The sequence below is a fragment of the Miniopterus natalensis genome, chromosome 9 (assembly GCF_054644295.1).
Source record: "Miniopterus natalensis isolate mMinNat1 chromosome 9, mMinNat1.hap1, whole genome shotgun sequence".
Taxonomy (NCBI): Eukaryota; Metazoa; Chordata; class Mammalia; order Chiroptera; family Miniopteridae; genus Miniopterus; species Miniopterus natalensis.
The window spans coordinates 54,773,181-54,795,835 of record NC_142089.1 but is presented as its reverse complement, the minus strand read 5'-3'; the positions used below and the strand labels follow the sequence as shown (position 1 = coordinate 54,795,835).

The 22,655-nt window shown below is 43.4% G+C and overlaps 1 protein-coding gene across 1 annotated transcript; it reads right to left on the bottom strand.

Moving 5' to 3' along the window:
- Positions 1-3,155: 3,155 nt before the first annotated feature.
- LMO4 (LIM domain only 4) lies at positions 3,156-19,877 on the bottom strand. Its single transcript, XM_087820566.1, has 5 exons — positions 19,437-19,877; positions 16,469-16,707; positions 9,060-9,156; positions 8,516-8,671; positions 3,156-3,938 (listed from the first exon to the last, which is right to left on the bottom strand). Exons 2-5 carry the CDS (start codon positions 16,702-16,704, stop codon positions 3,930-3,932), a joined length of 498 nt encoding a protein of 165 aa, XP_087676692.1. The 5' UTR covers positions 16,705-16,707; positions 19,437-19,877; the 3' UTR covers positions 3,156-3,929.
- Positions 19,878-22,655: the final 2,778 nt, after the last annotated feature.

Here is a 22,655-nt window from a genome sequence, read left to right as displayed (position 1 = left end):
GGACCTGCAGCACAGGATTGGCTCGAGGCCTCCGAGCTGCAGTCCATTCTCAGCAGAATCAATCTGAACTTGAAAACATTCCCTCTAGGAAGCATGCACATATCTACTAGCGTCAAGTACTTCTCCTACGACTGAAAAGAATATTCACTGGAGGTAAGTTGCAAGTTCACCTTCCAAAAATCAGCCCTGACTTGTCATTGCTCTCAGCATGTTCACGATGGGAGCAGAGGGCTGCAAATGCCTCTTAACTAGGTACCCAACGTGGGTGAATGTGTTCCACTTTGCTGCGAGTCAGATCTCAGGCCCGGCAAGCGGGAGTTGCTGGCTGTTTAACATGCGTTCAGAGCATTGCCAATCTAAAATGGCTGCTCAGTAATACTTTAATTGCAGTTTCATGGAAACAAATTGCTATTTAACTGCAATAAGCATTTCTGTGACTTGGCTGGACTGACAATAGGTGAGTCCTAGTAACAAAGTGAGAAGTCACATCAACTTGTAAATGGTCTGTTTCCAACGGCCTCTCAAACTGAGTCATAGGTGTGCAAGCACCTGGGATATGATTCCCCAGTGAAGGAGTCACTGGGAAAACCACTTACTCTAAATACAATTATTTAGGCTACATGGAAACTCTTCGACTGGTCTCTTGATCTATAGCACTTGGATTCACTGTTATATAACTTAATGGCTCTAAGAAATATTTTATATAAATGGTGCACATTAGAATCTCGCTACATTGACATTTAAAGCCATTTAAAAGCTTCATTTTAGATGATTAGTTGTTTCAAATATCAGTGTTAATAAGGGCAAAATAAAGAATTTAAATAGTTAATATTAAGAGGATGACAATTTCACAGGCTTCATTTTGGTGTGTTTTTTCATTTGGTATTTTATAAGACACTACAGTCTGTGTTAAACTGCTTCCTAATAAATCGTGAGGCGCTGGAAATAGTTTCTTGCGGTAAACGGTTTGGTTGGAAAGGCTTCTTTCAGGCCCTCCTGCCTTTGGGGGTGTGTACATGTAACTAGGCAGGTAAAAAACATCAAACCCTTTCAAAGGAGAATCTTTGTACAAACTGTTTCATTAGCAAGAGTGACAGTTTGCATAATTGAGACATGTATACTACCATAAACATTTTTTTTAATCAGTTCAGCAGGGCTCAGTAACATTTGCTTTTATTTTTAATTGCACCTGCTTGTAGAGACTGGGGGCCATCTTGCTGTGACGTGGGTAATATCAAATAAGTCCTTTCAAAAGAACAGAGTACATCTCGCTAACATCACAAATGCAATAATGAAAGGTGAACAAGCTGGTGGATTTTTTTTCTCTAAGCAATGTTGGGGTTGGGGGAGGAACATAATCACTGCTCACATCAGAATAAACCTGAGTGTTTTTAGTGGCTTTCTATCCACACAGAGCATCCCCATTAGAGCTGGGTTTTATTGTTTGAAATGCCTCTGGTTTCAAGAAAGTGTTTTACCTAAAGCAAGACTACTACTTAAATATGTCCTATTGTATATTCATAGCTCCATTAGTCCTTCTACAATTTAGCACATCAAAGAGAAGGCTTCATCACTTGCATGTGGATTATACTAACATGAGTGACATTTGTAATCTTATAGGTCTGCAACTTAAGAAATGCTTTTAGAAGCTCGTTATTAAATACACAGCAGTGCTTGAGGAACCAGCCATATAATAGTTCATTTAAAGTCTTTAATGACCTTGGCCCTCCACATCACTAAATGCCACACTGTATTACTTACTAAAAGTTATTAACTATCTCCTTTGAATTTCTACACTATATGGGACATGAGTGCTTCTGCCAAAAAGAATAGAGCAGACGCTTGCATTCTTATTAACACTTCCCCTCTTCTATCCTGAAGAGTCCAAATTCCCTTACAGTACCTTAAAGGAAAAATAATGTAAGAGCCAGAACTAGTTCCTAGAAATTCCTCAAGGATCTAACTCAGATACTGTTATTTATATGATTTTGTTCTCGTTTTATTTTTTCTTGCATTTTTCTTATAAAGCTCTAATGAAACTATTCACTTTAACTCTCCGCCTTTACGCTCTCCGACAGGAAGAGCGCAGTTCGAACGAGCGAGTTTCCCTCCTGGCCTGGAATCTGAAAGCAGGCGGTAAGCACCGGTCTCAAAGGGAAGCTGCCCGCGAGCCCGACCTCCACAGAGCCTATGCCCATTCCAGAGACAGGGCTCGGGAGTTCAAGAGAAAATAAAACAATTGCCATTTTCAGAAAGAAAATTAAAGGTAGCATTAAAACACCCGGTTTTATTAACCTGTGACAGAAGTCGTAGTTGAGATTTGCTCACGCATTACGAGCCTGGCAGTGCAGCCTCTGATTTTCCTCCTTCCAGCTCTGGCCACGGACCCACCTGAGTCCTTGGCCTGCATGTGCTTTTCCTCAGGGCACCTCTGCAGGCGACGCAGAAGCTGTTGGGGACACTCTACCGCCTAGAACTAGCAACTAAACATCTCAAGACTACTATTAAATGAAGTCCAAACCCTTCTCCAAACATATGGAAAGGCAGGGCCTGTAGAGGAGTGTAAGAGCAAAACAAAATAAACAAATCATACAGCAGACCACAGGAGTCTAAAAGCTCACCAGGAAATGGCTGCTTCACCCACTGAACGTGACTATAAAAGAGCAGCACTGGGTCCTTAACGACTAATGGAACTTCAAAATATGTACAGGTATGGTTTGGAATGCTATTTCCTTCGAAAGCTATAAACTTGCTAAGAGAACAAGATGGTGAATGCCACATGCTTTTCATCAATGCCCAAGGCTTTCCTGCCGAGAAAAAAAAGAATAAACGAAATTGCTGAAGACTCAAACAAATATTTATATATAAACACAAAAGATTCACTGTGATATAGGAGAAGTGTAATGAAGTGCTGTTAACAGAATATTCTGAACTTATAAAAAGAACTCCGTTAGAAACATTGCTTTGTACCCCTGCCAAAAATGGCATGGTTAAGTAATTTGAAGAATACCTTATTGGCCCAGAGCTAAATAAATATACACACCACCTCCCTCAACCCCTAAAATTTAAAGTGAACTTGGTAGCAAATAAAAAAACCTTCATTTTCCCAAAATACAGGCGAGAAAAAGCAGTGTTTAAACCGAAACTCCAGCGAATATTTTTCTTTTAAGTTTTTATTATTTAAATACACCATACTAGAGCAAATGTCTCTGAAAATATCACAAATAAAAGATTTTTTTTCTTCATTCAGCAAATTAGAAGTAGGGGAAAATTTCTACACAGTAGCTGCTATGAGCCTGATTTTTTTTCCAATTTTTTTTTCCGTTTTTTGTTTTTCTTCGCCATGGGAGTAGCAACATTAGGACGAAAACACTTACATGCATACATACATTGTATTTTACAGAGATACAATAAAAGTGTCTGTGATAGGATATCACAAAAGCCACATCTCTTTCCTTTATCTCATGTTCAGTTTTGATTGAAACACATTTCCTTACAACACTTAAATATACAAAGAGCAAAGAGAATGTTGTTAAGGTAAAACACAGGGTACAAACTCTGGCCAGTGCCCTGCTAATTGTTAATGAGGGTAGAAAGCAGATTTGAATGCTTCTTTTAATTAGCTTCATTAGTCATTTCCCTCCTCCCAAGCTCCCCCCCCCCCCCAAGATGTCCTCCGGTGGATCTTTTTTCATTTTCTCTACAGTCTCCCATTAGCCCAGGTTCATGGAGTCCTTAATGTTCATATTCAGTCATTTTAATACACCAATAAATGCAGGAAGGGCAATCAAGACTAAAGAAGGTGCAATGGTATGGAGCTGGCACTGGTGCTAGCTACAAAGGTGACTTGTCTACTGAAGACACATGGGATCCACCTGTGATGAACAAAATCTGAGATGAAGGCACGCATTCTGCATTACTCTGACCTTTTAGCAGACCTGCAAGAAATAAAAAACGGGCATCTTAGCTAAAATGCTAAATTTGAGAGAGATTAAACTCAAACTTGACTGCTTTGTCTTCTCTACATTCACTAATCTTCTTTTATTAGATTACTTCCCAACTGTGACTCGACGGAGGCCTTCTCCGCTCCTTACTCCGACAGTGAAGAGCTAAAGCATAACATTTTCTGCAGTTTTGCTAGCAGGGAAAATGAGATGGACTTTCAGAAAGTTTCCAGTGTAAAGTTCTACAATGAATTGCTTTACTCTGTGAAAAGCAAGTTTCTTTCCGTAAGGAATGCATTATAACAGCTTGCCTAGTAGTCGTATCTCAAAGGCACATTCAGAGCCACGTCCCTCTCCAGGAAGTTTTGGGTTTATATGCTCAACTGTGTAACTCTTAGCAAGTTACTTAACCTGTCTGTGCGTCAGTTTCCTCATCTTTAAAGTGGGGGTAACATGGCTGTCATCAGGATTACATAATATATATGCCTGGCACTTAATAAAAAGCTAAGCAAATACTGGCAATTATTACGATTATTCTGATATTCCCACGTGTCACCTATTCACCTATGTCCTTCTTGACATATAGGTATGTTACCTGCATGAGTATGTGCATGCATGTATTTATGTGTCTGTGTATACACACACACACACACACACACAAACGTACATATAAATATTCAAATACTACTTTTCACTTAGTATTTCCTATCTGCTGTCACATGATAGTACATAAATATTCTGAATACATAAATCAAACATATGTAATGTTACTGACTTATGATCAATTAAAGAACGTAGTTCAATGGAAGTCTAATTTTAATGTCTAAGTTAGAAATGATAATCCACACAGTCGTCAAATACAATCTGTTTGCAATTACCAAAATGAAATAATATATATTAGATTTTTTATGGTTTTTAAATGACATTTTGAGCTTCCCAGGAAGTTCTCGTTTCACCCTTCCCCTAACTTACTAAAAGCCTGAAGTCTATTAGGAACTGCAACCCCCCACTTCCAAGCTAATTAAAGTGGTGGAGGCTTAATTCCCCAGAGTAGAAGCTCAGTGTGAGAAAGGTAATTTGTCTGTCCAGAACAAAGATGCGGCAGCAGCCAGCGAGCATATTTAATAAATGAGCATCAAATGTCCTCTACGATGGACACACACACAACACCAATTATGTGACTACAGGGGAATTGCGAAGTGATATGTAAAGTAGGACACTTGCTAAATATTCCTCCAACTAAAGAGGTGTGATGATCTCTTATTTTACTGAAAAGCAGATAATTCTAGGTGGAACCATCACTCGAGTGGAAGAAAAAATTCCAGAGCAGGCAAAAATTTACAGAAAGAAAAAAATCAGCCACAATTCCTGAGTGTATTTACATAACTCCCTAGAAGACAATATTCTCCTAAGGAGAGCCAAGCATCCTTCAAATGATACAGGCTGTAACACGTTGCAGATCCTTGAATACCAGTGGTCTGAGATTTTGGTCAAGAGACTACATAATTTAAAAGTTTAAAATTATTATTTTTTTCTCAGAATATACATACAAAAGCCAACGATGCAGAACAAGAACTAAGCTACACATCCCAGACAATGGGAACTAATTTCAGGAGAATAAGATGATGGGGTCTATACTTTCCATACAATTAGCTGCCCTTAAGGAAGAAATGTACAAATAACCAACTCATTACTTTTAAGCCAGAGGATGCTTGGGCATGTTTATTATGCATCATGCACAAAAAAGGTAATTGGTTCTGCGAATAGAAGGAAAGCAGCCAAAATTAATGTCCAATTTTCCCTACCAAAAATATGGAGAACGAGAGAGAAGAAAATAATAAAATGGAGCTATTTGTCATCTCTCCCCATCTCAGCTCCTCCAGAAAAGAAACGCCGGAGGCTTTGGGAAAATAATTTTAAAGCATTCTCCAGATCCAAACAGCAGTTTATGTTCCACCAGGAAGTGTGTTTTCATTACCTCTTCCCCCTTGCCCTCTCATTAATATCTCTCTGGACCACGTTCAGCTTGCCCCAAACCCTTATTTACAAAAACTACCTTGTGAATTGACTGTGCTCATGGTGAGCTGAGCACCAAGGGCAAAAATGTGAGACATTTACACCAACAGGGAAACGTTCTTAATTAACATCACCCCCCAAAACACAGCTTCTCACCAACATCCGACAAGAACATATCCTTAAGTTATATTTCCGTGTGCCTTTTAAGAGCTATTAATTTTTGAAGGCCACCTGTCTCTTTTGGCTTCCAACATTAAGAAAATATATCCTAGTAGGTTCTTATTCACTACCTAGTATACTTTGTGTTCCAGAATGAAGACCCTAACTCTCGACACCTGGGTAAAGGTGTAGAGAACAGGACACCTTTATGAAAGTGTTCAAGTAACAATCCACGCAATCTTGTGAACACGTGAAACCAGATTTTTTCCAGTATTCCTCTGTTTCCTCCCTAACACCTATAAACTGGCATCACCTTGTACTCAGTAGGACAGTACTGAGACCCAGCTCATATTTCTTATGTGTCCTCTGCACTTAGTCCCTAGCTAACCGCCAGTATACTTGGTGTTTCACAGTTTGGCTACATTTCCCATCTTGCCTCCACATCCTTAAATTCTCACCAGGAATGTTGGGGAGCTGTAACAATCATTTTTTATACTTTACTAAATCAGGGAAAGAAATGGTATAAAACCAGCATCAAACTTAAAAAGGATTTGGAGGAAAACTAAGCTTTTACATTGGAAGGGTTGGGAAAGAGATCAACCATTTTTTATTCCTAGCTCATTTTTCTTTGAGCTACCAAGTATAACTACAAACGGCTTTGCCTCCCAACTGAAATGGGTATCTCAAAATATTTATGTTACCCATTCGTTGTTCTCAACTCTACCCTGTAGATTCATTTCATTACAATTCAAACCATAAAAGTCTGCACGTACTTATATGTACTGGCATTCTTTAAAGCAGTCTGAAATGCCTCATTAATGGCAACTGGTTAATTTGCAATAAAAAATTTCACTTCTATTGTTAAAATAGTATTCTCCAAAGCTTCCAATGTTAGTAAATCAAAGTACACATATTGTGATGCAATTAAAATTTAGTTAATAAAGAAATGAAAAATACATTTAAAATTATCTCATAAACTTGAGTAAGGGAAAACAATAAATATGAGCATTAAAATATGGCAGTGTAATTTTAAATGGTTAAAATTTTACATATATTAGTCATTTTTCCCCACACACGGCATTAAAAATAATGTATTACAGAAGACAAAGAAACCTAATATTTTTTTCTGAAACTTCTGAAGCTCGCTAAATTCCTATTTGCAGATAAATGTTGTTTTTTTGTGATCCTTACAACAGACATTAATGAAGTTCCTATTGTAAATCCATAAAGAATTACCAAGTGAAGTGTGCACTTTTTGTTTCAATGCAATAACTCAGTGCTGTGTGATTGCCTGGGTTAATGATGAAAAAGTCAAACATACTATCAGAGCTGATGGAAAAATCTATCACCAATCTGAAATTAAAATTCATCTGTGGTCAATAAGATTTAATATCCATGCAAGTGGCGCTGTAAAGAGTAAATGAATCAATGTCATCAATACATAATCAGTATGAAATATGATGTGAATAAAATTATGCGCACGAGTCATACATTTCACTCTTTTCTGGGCCAGTGTGGAATGAACAGTCTCTTAACTGAAGGTTGACAGTAATTGTTACAAATTAGGCACAGCAGTTATCAAAATGCACTCACTTGCATAGCTATAGGACTTATTAAGGAGATTAAAATAGATCTAAAACTATCCAGTACTGGGGGTGCTGAACAACTGTTGATCACCAATTTTCCCTCTGAAGTGCCTTCTAATACTACATGACTTGTGCACTTGTATAATTTCCTCATTTCTAACTCTGGTCCAAAAACTCTCCAGTTGTGGGTCAAGAATTGAGATACATAATCTTTAATGGAGCTATCAGTGGCCCAAAATGATTGGAAAGAGCTAGAACTTTTGTTTTAAAAGTCACGGCGTATTCAAATTTTACCGGACGACCAATCAACAAAAATGCTCTCCTCTGGTATTACAGAATGTTTTGTAAAACTGCTTTTCTAAAGCACCAGTGTCCGGACTGCTATTACTAATACAGAAATCACTCTTTCATGACAAAAAAGATTCCCTTTCCTACCATAAATGTGCTCATTTTCCTCCCACAATAACCTATTCACATCCATTGTACTTCTGAACATCAAAATTATCAAATGGGATAAAAAAAAAAGAAAGGTTACATAGAAGTTTTATGCTTTGTTCAACTTTGCATGTGATGATCCTACGTTCAACACTGGCAAAGCTACAAACTAAGTTGGGATCTTTTCCTAACTAGAACAGATTCACAATATAATCAACTCTCCTATTCCTAAACCTTGTATGGATAAATAGCCTAGATTTCTTTAAAAGGGCATGCAAAAATACAAGCACCCAAGAAAACTCCCTTGCTCAGTGCAAAAAGGTTTAGCCTCCCGACTTGCTCTAATAAAGCTTATTAGTAACTGCGGGTCTTTACCTTCTGGTCTGGCAGTAGTGGATTGCTCTGAAGTGAATTCAAATGGCCATTGATGAGAGCTGTAGGTCTATCATGTTCACAAAATAAACTGCCATTGATGTAGTGAAACCGATCTCCCGGGACCAGGCGATTCCGGCAGGTAGAGCATGTAAAACACTGAAAGGAAAAAGCAAGCCCACTGAAAACAAGTACAAATTAAGTCTTTTTTTTGGTCACAAGTTTATAAACCGTTTTTAAGCAGGTATCTGTCAAGTACAGAGCCACTTAGGGTTTAGTGTTTTTCTTCCTTCGACATGAATGCAAAACGCAATAAACTGCATCAGCACAAAGTGGGAAACAGACAAATGTGTGTGCTTGTGTGGTGGGGCGGGGGGGGGGGGGGGGAGTGTCAGGTGGGGGGGTGAGCAATAATCACTGCCGATCCATTCTCAGTGGACTCCTTTAGGGTTTGCGGCTTGAGAAAACAGAGTTCCTACTAAGGAGAAATGCTTTGCCTCTGGTAGGAATGGTAAGATTTTTTGAAAAGGAGAGGAGAAAATGCTACCTTAAGATGATACACATTGCCCTGGGCCCTCATGACGAGTTCGCTCGCAGGAATCGACTGTCCACAAGCGCTGCAAGCACCGCTATTTCCAAATAACCTGAAACAAAGATGAAGGGTGACACCGATAAATAATCCTAAACCAAAGAAAAAGAAAGAAGAAATCCCCTGGCCTCCGGCCCTCCCTCTGGAATGCATCTAATGGAGACTGAAGGCTTAGGCACGGGCCTCACACTTCACGAGTGATTTACAGAACCTGGGGAAAAACCTTTTTGGGGTCACAACTAACTTCTGCCTACCGCAGAGGAAGAGGATGCCCTGGATTTAATCAAAATATTGACTTACACCTCTAACAAATACAAAACAATTCTGTTCTACACACATTTTATCAGATTGCTGGGTTCATCATAAAAAAAAAAAAAAGATACAATTCATGACTGGAGTTTAAATGCATTGTGTCCTTGAAATTATATGAAGAACTCTTTTGTACTTTAATCATATCTTGAGATATGAGTCATCAAAAGGGTTAAGAGGATTTGATTGTATATCTAAGAAGACATCATGCTCAGTGTATTGAAACTCCCGTAAACCTCCATCAGTGCAGACTTTCCATTAGAAACTCTCTGCTATCCAGGTTGATATATAATGTGTATGGGTTAACCTTTTCAATCATGGTGTCAACACTTAAGATTTGCCTCTGCTCATCTCTTTCATCCTAACCTTCTCTCTCTCTTGATAATGAAATGCTTGCTCCAACTTCCCTCTATCTGCTCCTGAGTCCACAATTTAGATTACTTCATCTCTGCTAGCAACAAACTGAATGAAATTTCGATTTGAGCAGAAAGTAATTTACCGGGATCTGGACCCATTTGTCATCATATCTCTCTGGGTGTTTGCTGTATCACTGCAGTTTTCCTATGCAATCAAATGAGACCACAACATCTGCCATGGGGGGAGGAGGGGGAGAAGAAGGCTGCAGAGGAGGGGAAAGCTCAAGGAAGTGTGGTGTACTGGAGAAAAATATATACATAATTCCTTATATCCTTCTGCAGGCGCAACAAAATATTTTAATGAATACCGAACTTTGGCTTTTATGGAATCTGTAGACTCAAGCTGGGAGACTTTATTTGCTTTTGGGCTTCCCTCTTTAATATCCACAAATATTTATTAAACAGACCAGAATGATTTCACATTGAAAGGTGATATCGGAATAAGCAAGCAGAATCAGAGAGGCACTTTCAACACTGAAAAACAAGGTAATAGGACTTCCAAATTAACATATTGGTGTCATAATAAATATTAATATTTACATTGCCTCCTTGTTCAAATAAAGTCATAAAATGCCGTTTGTGTCAAACCAGGAGACATGTTCCTATAGAACACCCCATAATCTGAATGATTGCGGCATGCCTCTATATAAAAATAATTGCTCTGAGTTTTCAGAATCTGGTCTTGCAGAAGAGGCTTGTCATGTTCAAACTACTAATTTGCTGTCGCCACTTTATTGAAAATAGCCTGTAAGTTGTTATTAAATGTATCGACTGAACGACAGGGAGAGTAGTAAAACTGCCCCTTAAGATGGCTTTTAATAGGAAGCCCGAGAAACAAATTTTGCAGCAGCATCGATTTGAAGAGTTCAATCAAAACTCCATTTCAAAACTAATTAGTCTGAGATCCACGACACATTGACACGTTCTTGCAGAATCAGAACAGTTACAGAGAGAAAGCTGAAATAATACACTGTCCGGACCTCTAGCTGTAGGACCACAGCGTGTGGGAGCTCGGGGGCTGCTGGCCTGCCATCTCCTAATGCTGGACCACTTCAGGAGCACGGATGAGGGCCTCACCTAAAGCATCCCATGAGCCTGAGTTGTCAGTGCTGCCACAGGGGGGTTTTCTCAGAAAGGCAGGGTGACCAGAGAATTAGTATGGCTATGAGTTAAAGAGTTTACAAGTCAACAGCAGGACTATTCGCATCCACAAGAGGGGTACCAAATTCAAACAATTCCCGTAAAAAAAAAATTAAAAACCTGTCAATGAGGCCAAATACACGCTGAGGATGAAGGGAGATGGATGTGTAAATAGGAGCAGGGAACAGAATCTTACCAGACCTAAGGACCAAATATCCTCCTACAGAAAGCCAGAAGTATTTTAATGGACAGGAGTCTATAATTATGGCTGCCACTACCAACAGGTACACAGTGACACTCCATCTCAAAAGTACCCTTTCACAGTATCAATCTGATTACCTAGCCTAAAGTATTCATTTATTTAACAATTCACCCTGAGTAAAGTCAGTTGTATGTCTTCAATATCTAAGTGTATTTTAATAATCAGGGTAGCCATGTGTAATCCAAAAGCTTTTTAGACATGTTATTTTCTCCAATGCCACTTTCATAACCTTACAGGGAACATTCAGCCACAAAATCATGGGATTCCTGAAGTGTCAAAAATTACAGTTACAAAGTTTGAAAATGACCAAGATCTACCCAGGACTGATGTGCTACTGAACATTCTTAATGGAGTTTAAGATCCTTCCATGTCTACAGCTTTAAGACTGCCTTAGAGCAGAACAACTTACATGTCTATACACATTTTAATCCCCTTTTACCAGAGAGGAAGGCTACCATTAGAATTCCACCCTTTTTCTGAAAAGTTGTTTCTTTTTTTTTTTTTTATAGCAACGTTTCTGTGCACTAGAGAGTTAATTATCTAACCAGGGGGACTGTCCAGGACAGTGTTTGATTTAAAAGGCTCGAGGCTTTAGGTGCTCAATTAAGTAGCTATCGGTCTCAGACTGGACTATAATGGGCTCTTTTCTCTTTAACTCAAGCAACGGGGAGATATACCCCAGGTCAGGCTAATTAAAGCCAGGGGAGTCTTTAATTGTGATGACAGAATCGGTTTCAGTTTCCTTTCTTTGGGTCCTCAGTCCAAGAAGGTCGTTAATATTTCAGCATTTGGGCAATGCAATCAATCACAAACATCAAGAGGTTCCTTATATGGGAAAAAGGGAAAAGAAGGAAAGAAATCCCACCAAACCTCTGCACTTTCAAGGAGCTTTACCCCTCAGTGAAGAACACAATGTATTGTGAGTACTGCTTAACGGCTCAGCTTCAACTCTCCTTGCTGACATAAAGAGGAGAGCAAGTCGTATTTTTAGTTTAGTAATAATCCTTAGCATCTTTTCATAACTTCAATGACCAATAGGTGGGCTTATTTTCTACAGCATTATTACTTCAAGCAAAATACCAGCAATATGGAGCACTACCTGGCTGTGTTTTCTAAACTGCTTTCAAGCAAGGAGAGGTGTGTTTCTAAGAGTGTAGCTGAAAGGTATACATTTGTACCTGCAAGTAAATATCAGCAACCTATCTGAGGAGAAAAATGCACATCCACAGCTACTGATCCAGAAGCAATTGGTTTTCCAGCAGGTTCCTATATTTAATCTAAATTCTGCACCAGCTATATTAAATGTAACAAAGAAATGCAACCCAGAAATTATGCCTGGAGCCAAGTCCATTAAAGGTACTTTGGAATAACTAGAGACCAAGCACCTTAAAAGCACCAGAAGCTATTGATACTTAAGAGGGGGGCTGTGAATAATCACAACTGCTGCATTAGAGAGGGGAGGGAGAGAAAAAAAAAAAATCAGCCAAATTACGCTTGGTTAATTCAGAGTAACAGATCTGCCCCCAAGTGAATTGGAGGCCTTGAATTAATTCTGTTATGACAAATCAAGATAAACGTTCCCCCTAAATTGCATGCGATTTAATTAATTTTTGAGATCCTGGGTTTTTTTTTTCTCCTAGCTAATAGTTCACATGCTCCTGTGCTGTCATTGTGCTTGAGTGGGCAGACTTCAAAGTGATATTAAATAACCAACTATTAGATTTACCTAGCACGTCCTATTGGAAAAGTGCCATTTAATTACCTAGCCTGTTCAATTAAAGGGACAGCATTCTCTGAATATAGCAGCTTGCTGTTGATTACCAGGGAAATGAACTCGCTGTCTGGCGGCGCCTCTGTTCCTAACGCTACCCCCTCCCCAAACACACCCTCCACCACCAACCCACGCAGACCCCCGCCCCAGGCCCCCACCTCCGCGGCCGCGCACACTGCGGCTGCGGGCGCCACGTGAACCCGGGAAGGAGCGGGCCGAGGGCTCGCCCGCCCGGCTCCCGCCCTGCGCTCGCCCCCTCGCGGGCCCGAGGATGCTGGCCCGCCGGGCGCCTCGACGAGGCCCCGCACGGAGCCGGCGCGGCCCGGCCCCGGCCTGGCAAGAACCGGCCAGCCCAGGACCACCGCGGCGGCGCATTTCCGCGCCCTCCCGGGACCTGGAGCCCCACCCGTCACCGCTGAACTTCCTCCTCTAGCTGCACTTTCCGAGCCACTCTCTGGGCCCGGGGTGGGGGTGGAGGAAGAAGGGTTTGAGCAAAGAAAAACGGAGTTTCGAAGCTCCTCGCTGGCGCTTGGATTGAGCTGGAGGGCCGGGGGCCGGGGAGGAAGGGGACAGTTCCAAGGTTCGCCGACTTCTGTGAGGTGGGGGCGGGGGGGGAAGTGGGGAGATAGGCCTTGGCCCCTTTAAGATCCACCCTCCCCTCCTCTCCACCCCCACCCCTGCCTTTCCCTCCCTCTCTTAGAGGCCAATTTTGTTAATTAAATGTTTTGTTTGCGACGCAGCTCTCATTCATTGCGGACACGTCATTCGGAGCAGATCTAAGCCAGAGACCAGATCTCATTAGATAAAGCCCATCAGAACTAAGAAAATGGAGGAGCCACTAATTAAAGCTTTTAATTGTGCGGATTCGCTGCAGCAAGGCAGCAGCAAGGCAGCCGCTTTATCTGAAATCTTGAAGGGAGAGGAGGCAGAAGCCCAGCTCTGCCCAATCGACACTTGGTTGCCCAGGGGAGAGGGGACTGTGGCAAAGCAGTGCCCCACTACCAACCCCCCCCCCCACACACACACACCTCCCAGCTCTCCTGCAGTGTTTTAGCCAGATCTTGGTTGTTTTAAAAAAAACCACAACCTCAAAAATCAGACAGTTTAAAAGCCCTTAAATCGCTCTGTGGTCCCAGCCAGGTCTTGGAGCCGAAGGGTCGGTCCCCTTCACCTGGAGACCAGAGAGCGGATCACTCGGCTCTTTAGTGGCCCTGCACGCAGACCTGAAAGCTCCTCCAAGTGTCCTGCTGGGACATTCGCGAGGAGGGTACCAGGGAGAAAAAAGGATGGTGCAGGCCTTCCCACCTTTTCACCCTTTTGGCATCTTGATGGGCAGAGGGAGGAAACACTGAAGAGAGACTTCAGAGATTCCTTAAATTGGGGGGGCGAGGGGTGTAAGCTGCTGCTGAGCTCTGAGCAGAGTCTGAGGAGATCAATTTGGTACTGAGCTAGAACTCACCCCTCTGGGGCAGATCTAAGGTTCACACGATAGCATCCAGTTCAAGAGCAAGCCTGGTTCCAGTTTTCAAATTCAGAGGGAAAAAAAGGAAGGAGAATAAGGACCCAATTCATTAAGGCTCCGCGGGCACACACAACCTCCCCTGCTCCATTAAGCCACCAGAAAACACCAAGTGGGCATTTGTATTTGGCCTCAAGTATAGGGAGGAAAAGGAATGGAGAGTCCCAGGAACCCACTTGCCTAAACTTGTCCTGAGGGAATGCAAGTGGACCCATCTTCTTTTTAATTAGTGGTAATCAGAAGCAAAGGTTTTTTGAAGGCACTTGGAGAAGAGATGAATCTGTACCATTCACCGTGTCTGAACAGCACTGTCAATTTTTCCACTTCAAACCACCGTCCTTTCTTACCACAGTTTTGCTCTCTATTTAATTACAATACTGTCAAAGCTCATGGCACTGCTTGGAAGGAGGACCAGAAAGCATTACGCTCCTGCTCCTGCTGATTTTCCAACATTTACTTCTAAAAGAACACTTAGTGAAATTAATGCTGCCATCTTAATTTAAAAGTAAAAGCCCTCTCCCTTCCTATATTTCTCTTACTTGGCTGATTGAGGGGGCCAGCAGAGTAGACGTAGGTTGCTTTATTGTAATAACCAAATGTCATTTAACTCCAACATTTTACACTAATGATATCACTGGGGTGAACATACACATACTCAGCTCTGAACCACATTGGGATCATTTTCAATTTAGACGCGGAGTGAGGGAATCACAATGGAGCTAAACTTTGAACAAAATATCTCATCCACTGATTCGATGCCATTGAAAAGACAGAACAAAATTTTCTACTAATCACGATAAAGAAGGTTTAGAGCAGAAATTTAAATAGAATTCAATTCTTTTTCAAAGTGAGCGGTTCTTGAGCACTTCGCTAGTATCAACGGTGTGCTGTGCGTGTGGGGTTTTTTTTTAATTACTGGATGTTGAAACAGAATACCTCCTAGAAGCATTCATGTGCATCAGTCTATCAAACCATTTACTCAAATTAAATGTGTAATCCTTCAAATGCCTCCTTTCAAATTAATGAGTTTAAGTAGCTTGAGTTCACCTGAAAAGATCCTATAGGCACCTGACCTCCTGAATTCTTTCCATTAATTGCACTGAAACTTGTTGGAAAAGACTGCTTACGGTGGCATATGAATGTTCCTATACATTGCTTTAAAATGCAAGATTAGTATATTCTATAGTCTCTTTTCCTAAATCTCTTTTGGGAACCAAGGGTAATGATACAAATCACAATAATAAACCGAAAATCTGAACATTCCTCAGTATATAAAAACTACAGATTTTACATCACAAACCACACACCAACACTGAGCAGCAAAAGCCTCCTCCAAGAAAAAGTATATAAAGAGAAACGTTTACCATTAAGTTTTTTGGTTGTTTTTTTCCTGTAAGAATTACAAGACTTTAAACTAATGGGTAATCAGCATTTTTCACAAGGAGACACAACACAAAGAACGAGTCAGTTTTACACTCAAAAAAGTTTAAAGGTGCTTTTGTAAATATCATAATTAGCCATCACAACAGGGAAATCATTTCTCACCAACTACACTTTTAAATCAATCTTTTGTCTCCATCCTATGTAGGTCCCTACCTTGCTTTAAAAAAGCTGCTTAACTCCCCCTTGAAATATTTATTTTCAGCAGAGGGTCCAGTTGGGGCTCACCACTTAAAATTTTGGTCCCCAGAGTGCCCAACCTTTGCACACCTAGCAGCCCCAGTCCCACCAGATGGGCAGTTTTTATTTAATACAGCATTCGCCATTAATGTGTCATTAAAAATTCCAAGATTAACACATGCTTCTTGAGCCCCTTAAATTCAGCCAACCAGAAGGTTTTTGAGGTGAAGACTACAACGTATTCCCTGCTCCTTTCCTTAAAACCCTTGGTAACCTTTGGCCTTGCCATTGCTCTGCCTGCCCATCTTGGGAAGGGCAGCCAAGTCTTACCTAATGTAGTCATTTCTGCAAAGGATCATGCCGCTCTTGGTGTAACAGGACGTGCCGATGTCACCCAGCTGCGCCTGGCAGCAGGAGCACTTGAGGCACCGGCTGTGCCAGTAGCTGTCCATGGCATAGAGCAGAAAGCGGTCCGCAATCTTGCCCCCGCAGCCTGCGCACCGCTTCCAGGAGAGGGAGCCGGCCGTCACCGGGGGCGGCTGGGAGCTGCTGCCCGGGTTCACCATGGTCTGCAGAGGGCGGGAAGGGGACAGGGCGAGAGAGACAAAAAACATGGGCGATGCAAAAGTTAGTAAGCACCTCGTGAGCTAGCCAACAGTTCCCCCCAGACCTGCTGGAAGGAAGCAGCAGGGCAAGGGCGGGAAGGAGGGTGAGGGGGAGAGGGAAGGAGGGAGGCTCGCCGGCAGCAGCCGCCTGTTTACTTTTCTCAAGCTTTGTTCGGAGGCCACGAGCTCCTCTCAACTTTCCAGCGCTCACCGCCGCTGACAATTTCAGCTCGGGTACTGTCAAAACTCCGAGAGCCAGGCTCGGCTGCGGCGCTCCACCCCTCGCGGCGCCTCCTCCCAGCCCCCGCCTCCGCCCCCCGCCCCCGCCTCCCCTCCTCAGCCGCCCGCCTCCAGCAAATGAGGGTCAAATCCACCCACCGCTGCGCCCGGCCCCTCCCCAGCCCCGGCCGAGCCCCGCGAGCCAGCCGAGGGGAGTGGGGAGGCGGCCTCAGCCGGAGCCACGTTCCTTCCCAAGCTCTGCCCTGGGAAGTGCAGCTGCAGTTCACAAGTTGGAAATAGTTCGGTTTTCTGAAAAGGAAAGGGAGGACCCGGCCGAGGGGCGATGCAGAGCGTGGTGGTGGGAGGGGAAGGTCGGGGACTGGAGGGTGGAGGGGGGGGGGGCGCGGGTGCGGTGTGTAAAGTTGCGAAACTGGTTTTTCGTATTTTAAACAGCACCTTTCACATGCCATTGTGGTGACCGCCATCTCCCATTATTGTTCCAAATCTCATTTCATTTTGAAGATCAATGAGTGTTTTCTCTGGGTTTTCAGGACACAGGCAAGAATAATAGATCATTGAACTTTAAGATGCCTGTTAACTTCCTATACAAACACTCTCCACTCTGGTCTCACTAATCTGCCCTCGATCAGCAATTTAAATGCTAAAGCTTTGTTCCTGGGGGGGGAGGGGGGGTCACAAATAATATGCGAGAAGGCACTAATAAAGGATGCACAAGTTAAATTTGAGCCAGTCGCTGCGGTCACCAAAACTGCTTTTAAAAATTCCCCACTCCTTCTAATGAATGTCATGAGCGAAGCAACTAGGGTATAATATAGGAATCAATTTATAAAGCTTAGCCTAACCCGATTAATTTGTTGCCTCCAATCCGGAGTCCAATAAAGTCCTAGTGTTCCTCCAGTCACTTATTCTATAAAAAGATCAAGTTATTTACTGCCAATTAAGCAGCCTGTTTTGTCTTTGTCCTCTGTAAGCCGAGAGTGTGGGCTCCCCCCGAGGCTCCCAGCTATCTGCTCAAGACATTCAGCTGATACCTCAGAAGAGAGAGGGCGAACTTTGCCTGTCCCTGGCCCAACTTGGCTGCTGCAAAAAAATGAGGGGAAGGGAACGAAACAAGGACTCGGGTTCCTTAAATAGGCCGATTTTAAACACATTTCCTCCGAAAGAGTCCCGGAACGTGTGTCCAGAGACCGCACAATAAACCAGAATAAGAACTGCACCAATTAAGCTGTAACAAAACCCTGAGACTTTGGAAACAAGACCACTCTAAAACCCATTAGCATTGCATTTATCCGAATGCATCATACCTTTATGTAAATTGATTTATCTGATGCATTTACTCGAGGAATTGCTTTTTGTTACAATTTCAGCCCTAACCCAAATGAATCTGCATTTCCTGCCCTAAGTCTTTAAACTGTTTCCCCCAACGTTTTAATCGCTCCGAATTCCTTTTTAAAAGGGGAGAGGGAGGGAGGAGATTCCAAGCTCTTCCCCGCCCCCATCTTTGGTGAGAGGTAAATATATATGTATATTTTTTTGAAAAGGAAACATTACACTGAGAAAAGCATCCAGTAACCCCATTAGCTAAAGCTCTTAAGGACAAGCAATACCTTAATGCTGATTAAATCTAAAAGAGATGAATCAAGAGGACTGACCAGAAACTGACTCCCCTGATAACTAAGGACGGGCCCTCATCAAGTTTCATTTAGAGTTGGAAAAAAAAAAAAAAAAGGAAAGCTTTTAAGTTAAATAGGCTTATACTCTAGTAATTACATAGCCAAGCAATTTAGGTCCTGGGATAGTCAGTGAAATAGAAAGCAGAACTGGCAGCTAGAGGCAAAATCTGCCCCCCTTTAACAACGTCTCTGGTGTTTTTTAATGGAGACCAAGGGAGGGACAAACGTAGCGCTGGCAATTTGTAGTACAAAAATGGATGCTTAATTCATGTCTTGATTTTAATTAGGTGATTCACCGGATTTCTCCTGGATTGGAACAAAAGACTTACAAACCAAGAGGAATTTTGTAAAAGACCAAGCAATACCGAATCCTGCTCACTTAGATCCTTTCTGCCACTGTTTCAAAAATAGTGTTTACTGGGGGAGGGGGGGTCGTTACTATTTCCCCCACACTACTTCTCATACTCAAACCCTTCCTGCACCCGCTGCCCTTCCCTTAGGAACTGAAAACCTCCCCACCCCCTCCAAGGTCCTCACCAGCCCCATCTCGAAGCACCCTTTTGTAAGCAGGAACCGCTACAAAGCTGGCGGCCCGGGGCTGCCCTCCGCTCGGGCTCGCAGGCCGGCCTGGGTAGTTTCAGACTCGCGCATAATCCAAGCCAACGCATTGTTTACTTGCAATTTGGGACGGTCAAGGGAAGGAAGCCCAGCAAAACAGCCCCGGCCCCCATCGGTCCCTCCTCCCGCCCCCCGCCCGCGGCTCCCCAGCGGTCCCCTTACCTGCTTTTCCCCTATATTGCAATATTGCGAGAGGCGGCGGCGGCGAGAAGCGAGCGAAGCCGCTCGGTTCCAAGGAAGGGGCGCCTTGGCTGGAGGGAGGGGGCAGTTCTTGCAGAACCAGGAAAGGGGCGGAGGGGGCTACGGGCTGCTTTTTTTTTTTTTTTTTTCAAACGCGTTGCTCTGAAGCTGGGTTGGGGGGGACGCGTAAGTGGCCGGCGGCCGGGAGCAGAAGTGTCAGTCTCGGTCCCCGTCCTCCGGCTCCGGCTCCGGCTCCGCGCGAGCAGCGGCAGGAGCCCTCGGCCCGCGCGGCGCGGCTTCAGGCGCGGCGCAGCGGCAGCAACTGCTGCAATCGCTGCTGCAAGTTTGGCAATGTGGCTTCACTTTGTAGATTCCCCCGCCCGGCGGCCCCCGCCCCCGCCCGCGCGCCTCCCGCTCCTCCTCCTCCACCGCCTTCCTCCCTCCCGCGCGCTCGCCCGCTCGCTCGCTCGCTCCGGGCTGGCGGCGGCGGCGGCGGCCGCACGGCCGAGCTTCCTGCACCTCCGGCCAGAGAGCAGCCGCAGCAACAACAGCTCCGGGAGCGGCGGCGGCGGGAGCGGAGACCGGGAGGCGGGCGGGCGGGCGCGCCGGGGAGGCGGGGAGCTGCTGCCGGCCGAGGCCCGGCGCGCGGGAGCCTGCGCCGCTGCCCGGGCTGCTGCCGGGGCTGCTGCTGCCCGGCTCGGAGGAGGCGGCGGCGGCGACTCGCCGGCTCACTCGCACCCTCCGCGGCTCTTACACATGTGTTACTGACAGAGCAGAATCCCAACTACTCCCCGGCTCTGCCGCCGACGTCAGCGACCCTCAGCCACTGGGCGGCCGGATTGTTCAGGCGGAATAATAAAACCTGCCAATCCGGGGAAGGACAAAGGGATGCCTGGAACGAGACTCGGGGGGCGGGGGAGAGACGCGGGCGGCGGGGCGGCCAGAGCAAGGAGAAGGGAAGGGCCCGAATCGAGAGGGCACGAGTGACCCGGTCGCCCGGGACCCCGCCGGGGCCGCCCCCAGCTGCCCGGGCTCGCGAGCGGAGGCGCGGGCTGCCGCACCTGCCCGCGACGCGCGCGGGGACCCCCGGGACCCGCACCCTTGGGGACTGATCTCCCTTTACGCGGACGCGGGACCCATAGGAAACTTATTTCACATCTTTCTCAGAAATGGGTCTTTTCCTGCTTGCGAAGAAAAGTCTTCCCGAAATCTTAGGGCGGTGGACTTCACACACACGCAAAAGAGGTGGTTAAAAATGAAAAATACCCAAAAAAAATCACGGTGTTGGAGAGTTATGAACCTCAGTGGAAGTTTAGTTAAGGGAAAACCAGTGAGGGAACCAATAGATCCTAGCTACTGCTTGCTTAACTCCCCTTCTCATCAACCCAATGACTCGTAGGCACTTCATAGATAGTTGTCAATTGTTGATGATAAGAAGATCCCAGTCCTTGTTTTCGAAGTTGAGGAAAACTTGGAGAGAAAGTCTTGCTCCCCTATCCACCCGCTGCGGAGGATGAGAGGCCGGATTCCAGCCCTCAAAAGCAATGGAAGTGACTGCAAAATTCGCAGTCTCGCAGCCGCTGGGGAGGGAGAAAGGTCACTTCCAGTATGAATCAAGTTTTGAGGAATGCTTTTAGGGTACTAGCCTGGGAGTCTCTTTCCAGGGCCGACGCTCAGCCTAGATCCTTGAATACCTAGTCATTCAACTTTATCTTCTGGGCCAAATAGGTTTAATAAATCTTTGATCTCAGGCTAATATTAGGTCTGATTATTGTTATTATTATTAAGTTCCAGAGAGATTTTTCTGGTGGAAATTATGAAAGTGCAAAGCCCTTCTGCTAAGTATCATTAAGTAAAACCAGCCTTGTGGGACAAGTTTTCATATTGTATTGCACTCAGCGCTGCTAGACTGAGAAAAAGAACCTGCAGGAGAATCTGGCTAGACAGTGCAGATGTTAAGCATCTATGGTTTTGGGGTCTGTGTGGAGATTTCTGCCTTTCAAACCATCAAAACTAAGACTGCAAAAGAAACAGTAATCATTGCCCAAAACATCAAGCAGAGGACATTTAAAAACCAAGTTGAATACTCATTTCTTTATTCTATACTTATAGCGCCTCAGAAGTAAATGACTTAATTTTATTGATTGGTATTTAAACTTGCATTTTTATGATCAAGTGCATGTATAAAAAACATTTTTTAAAATCATTAAAACTACAATAGTAATTAAAATGCCCTGTACAGAAAACAGCCGCAGATGGGCGTGATTAAAGAAGGCCAACTTAAAAAGATGTACTCTTCCTTGTAGGTTAGTCGGGAAAACTAAGTTAAACCAAATGAGGAAAAGAACCCCATAAACAAATAATGTACACATTTTAATTCCCTGGTTCAGCTTCAGTTTGTTAATAATTTATAACAGTCAAAAGGAGATGACACAAGATCTTAAGTTATGATTTGTCATATATAAGTAAATTTCCTTCCCTGGGCCTTGATTTTATCATCTACAAGTGAGGGAATTAAGCAAAATGGTCTTACTTTTTCCTTTTTAAAAAATGATTTTCTTAAATAGAACACATAACACATTGTTCCTTAATGGTGTGGTACTTTAGGTATTTCCTGAAGTATTTATGCTAAAATAAAACCTTTATTTTAAAAGGAAATGTTGGAAATTTAACCAGGCACATTTCAGATATCACTGAGTGATTCCCCAAAGGATCCAAGTAGTTTCTATGGAAGGAAAGAACGATGGGTAAAACTTTGAATATAGAACTCTAGGCTAGAAGGCTAGAAGGTGGTTTTATTTGCTGATGTTGTGGTTATAGACATACAAAAGCGATCATGGCTAACAGTCTCTTCTGAGAGGTAGGGAGTAAATACATTCACTGTAATCAAAATTCAGGTGTACTTTAACCACAGCGCCACCACTGGGTAATTTTTATTTCTGCATTCTTTGCATTTTGCAGTCCATCCTTTCCTGAATAGCAGAGGTCTGAAAGTGAGCACTTGCTTGAATGAAAAGCAATACCAACCTTTTCTTTCCACTGCTGCTAAACTCACAAAAACTGTATGAGCACACACAAGTTCATTATGGGTAAGGGGGTTCTATGCTCAGGTGTTCTTCAAACAAGTAATCAGTGTTCCAAGGAATAATCCTGATATATAGTAAAATCACCTGAATTCAAAATAATAATGTTATATTGTGC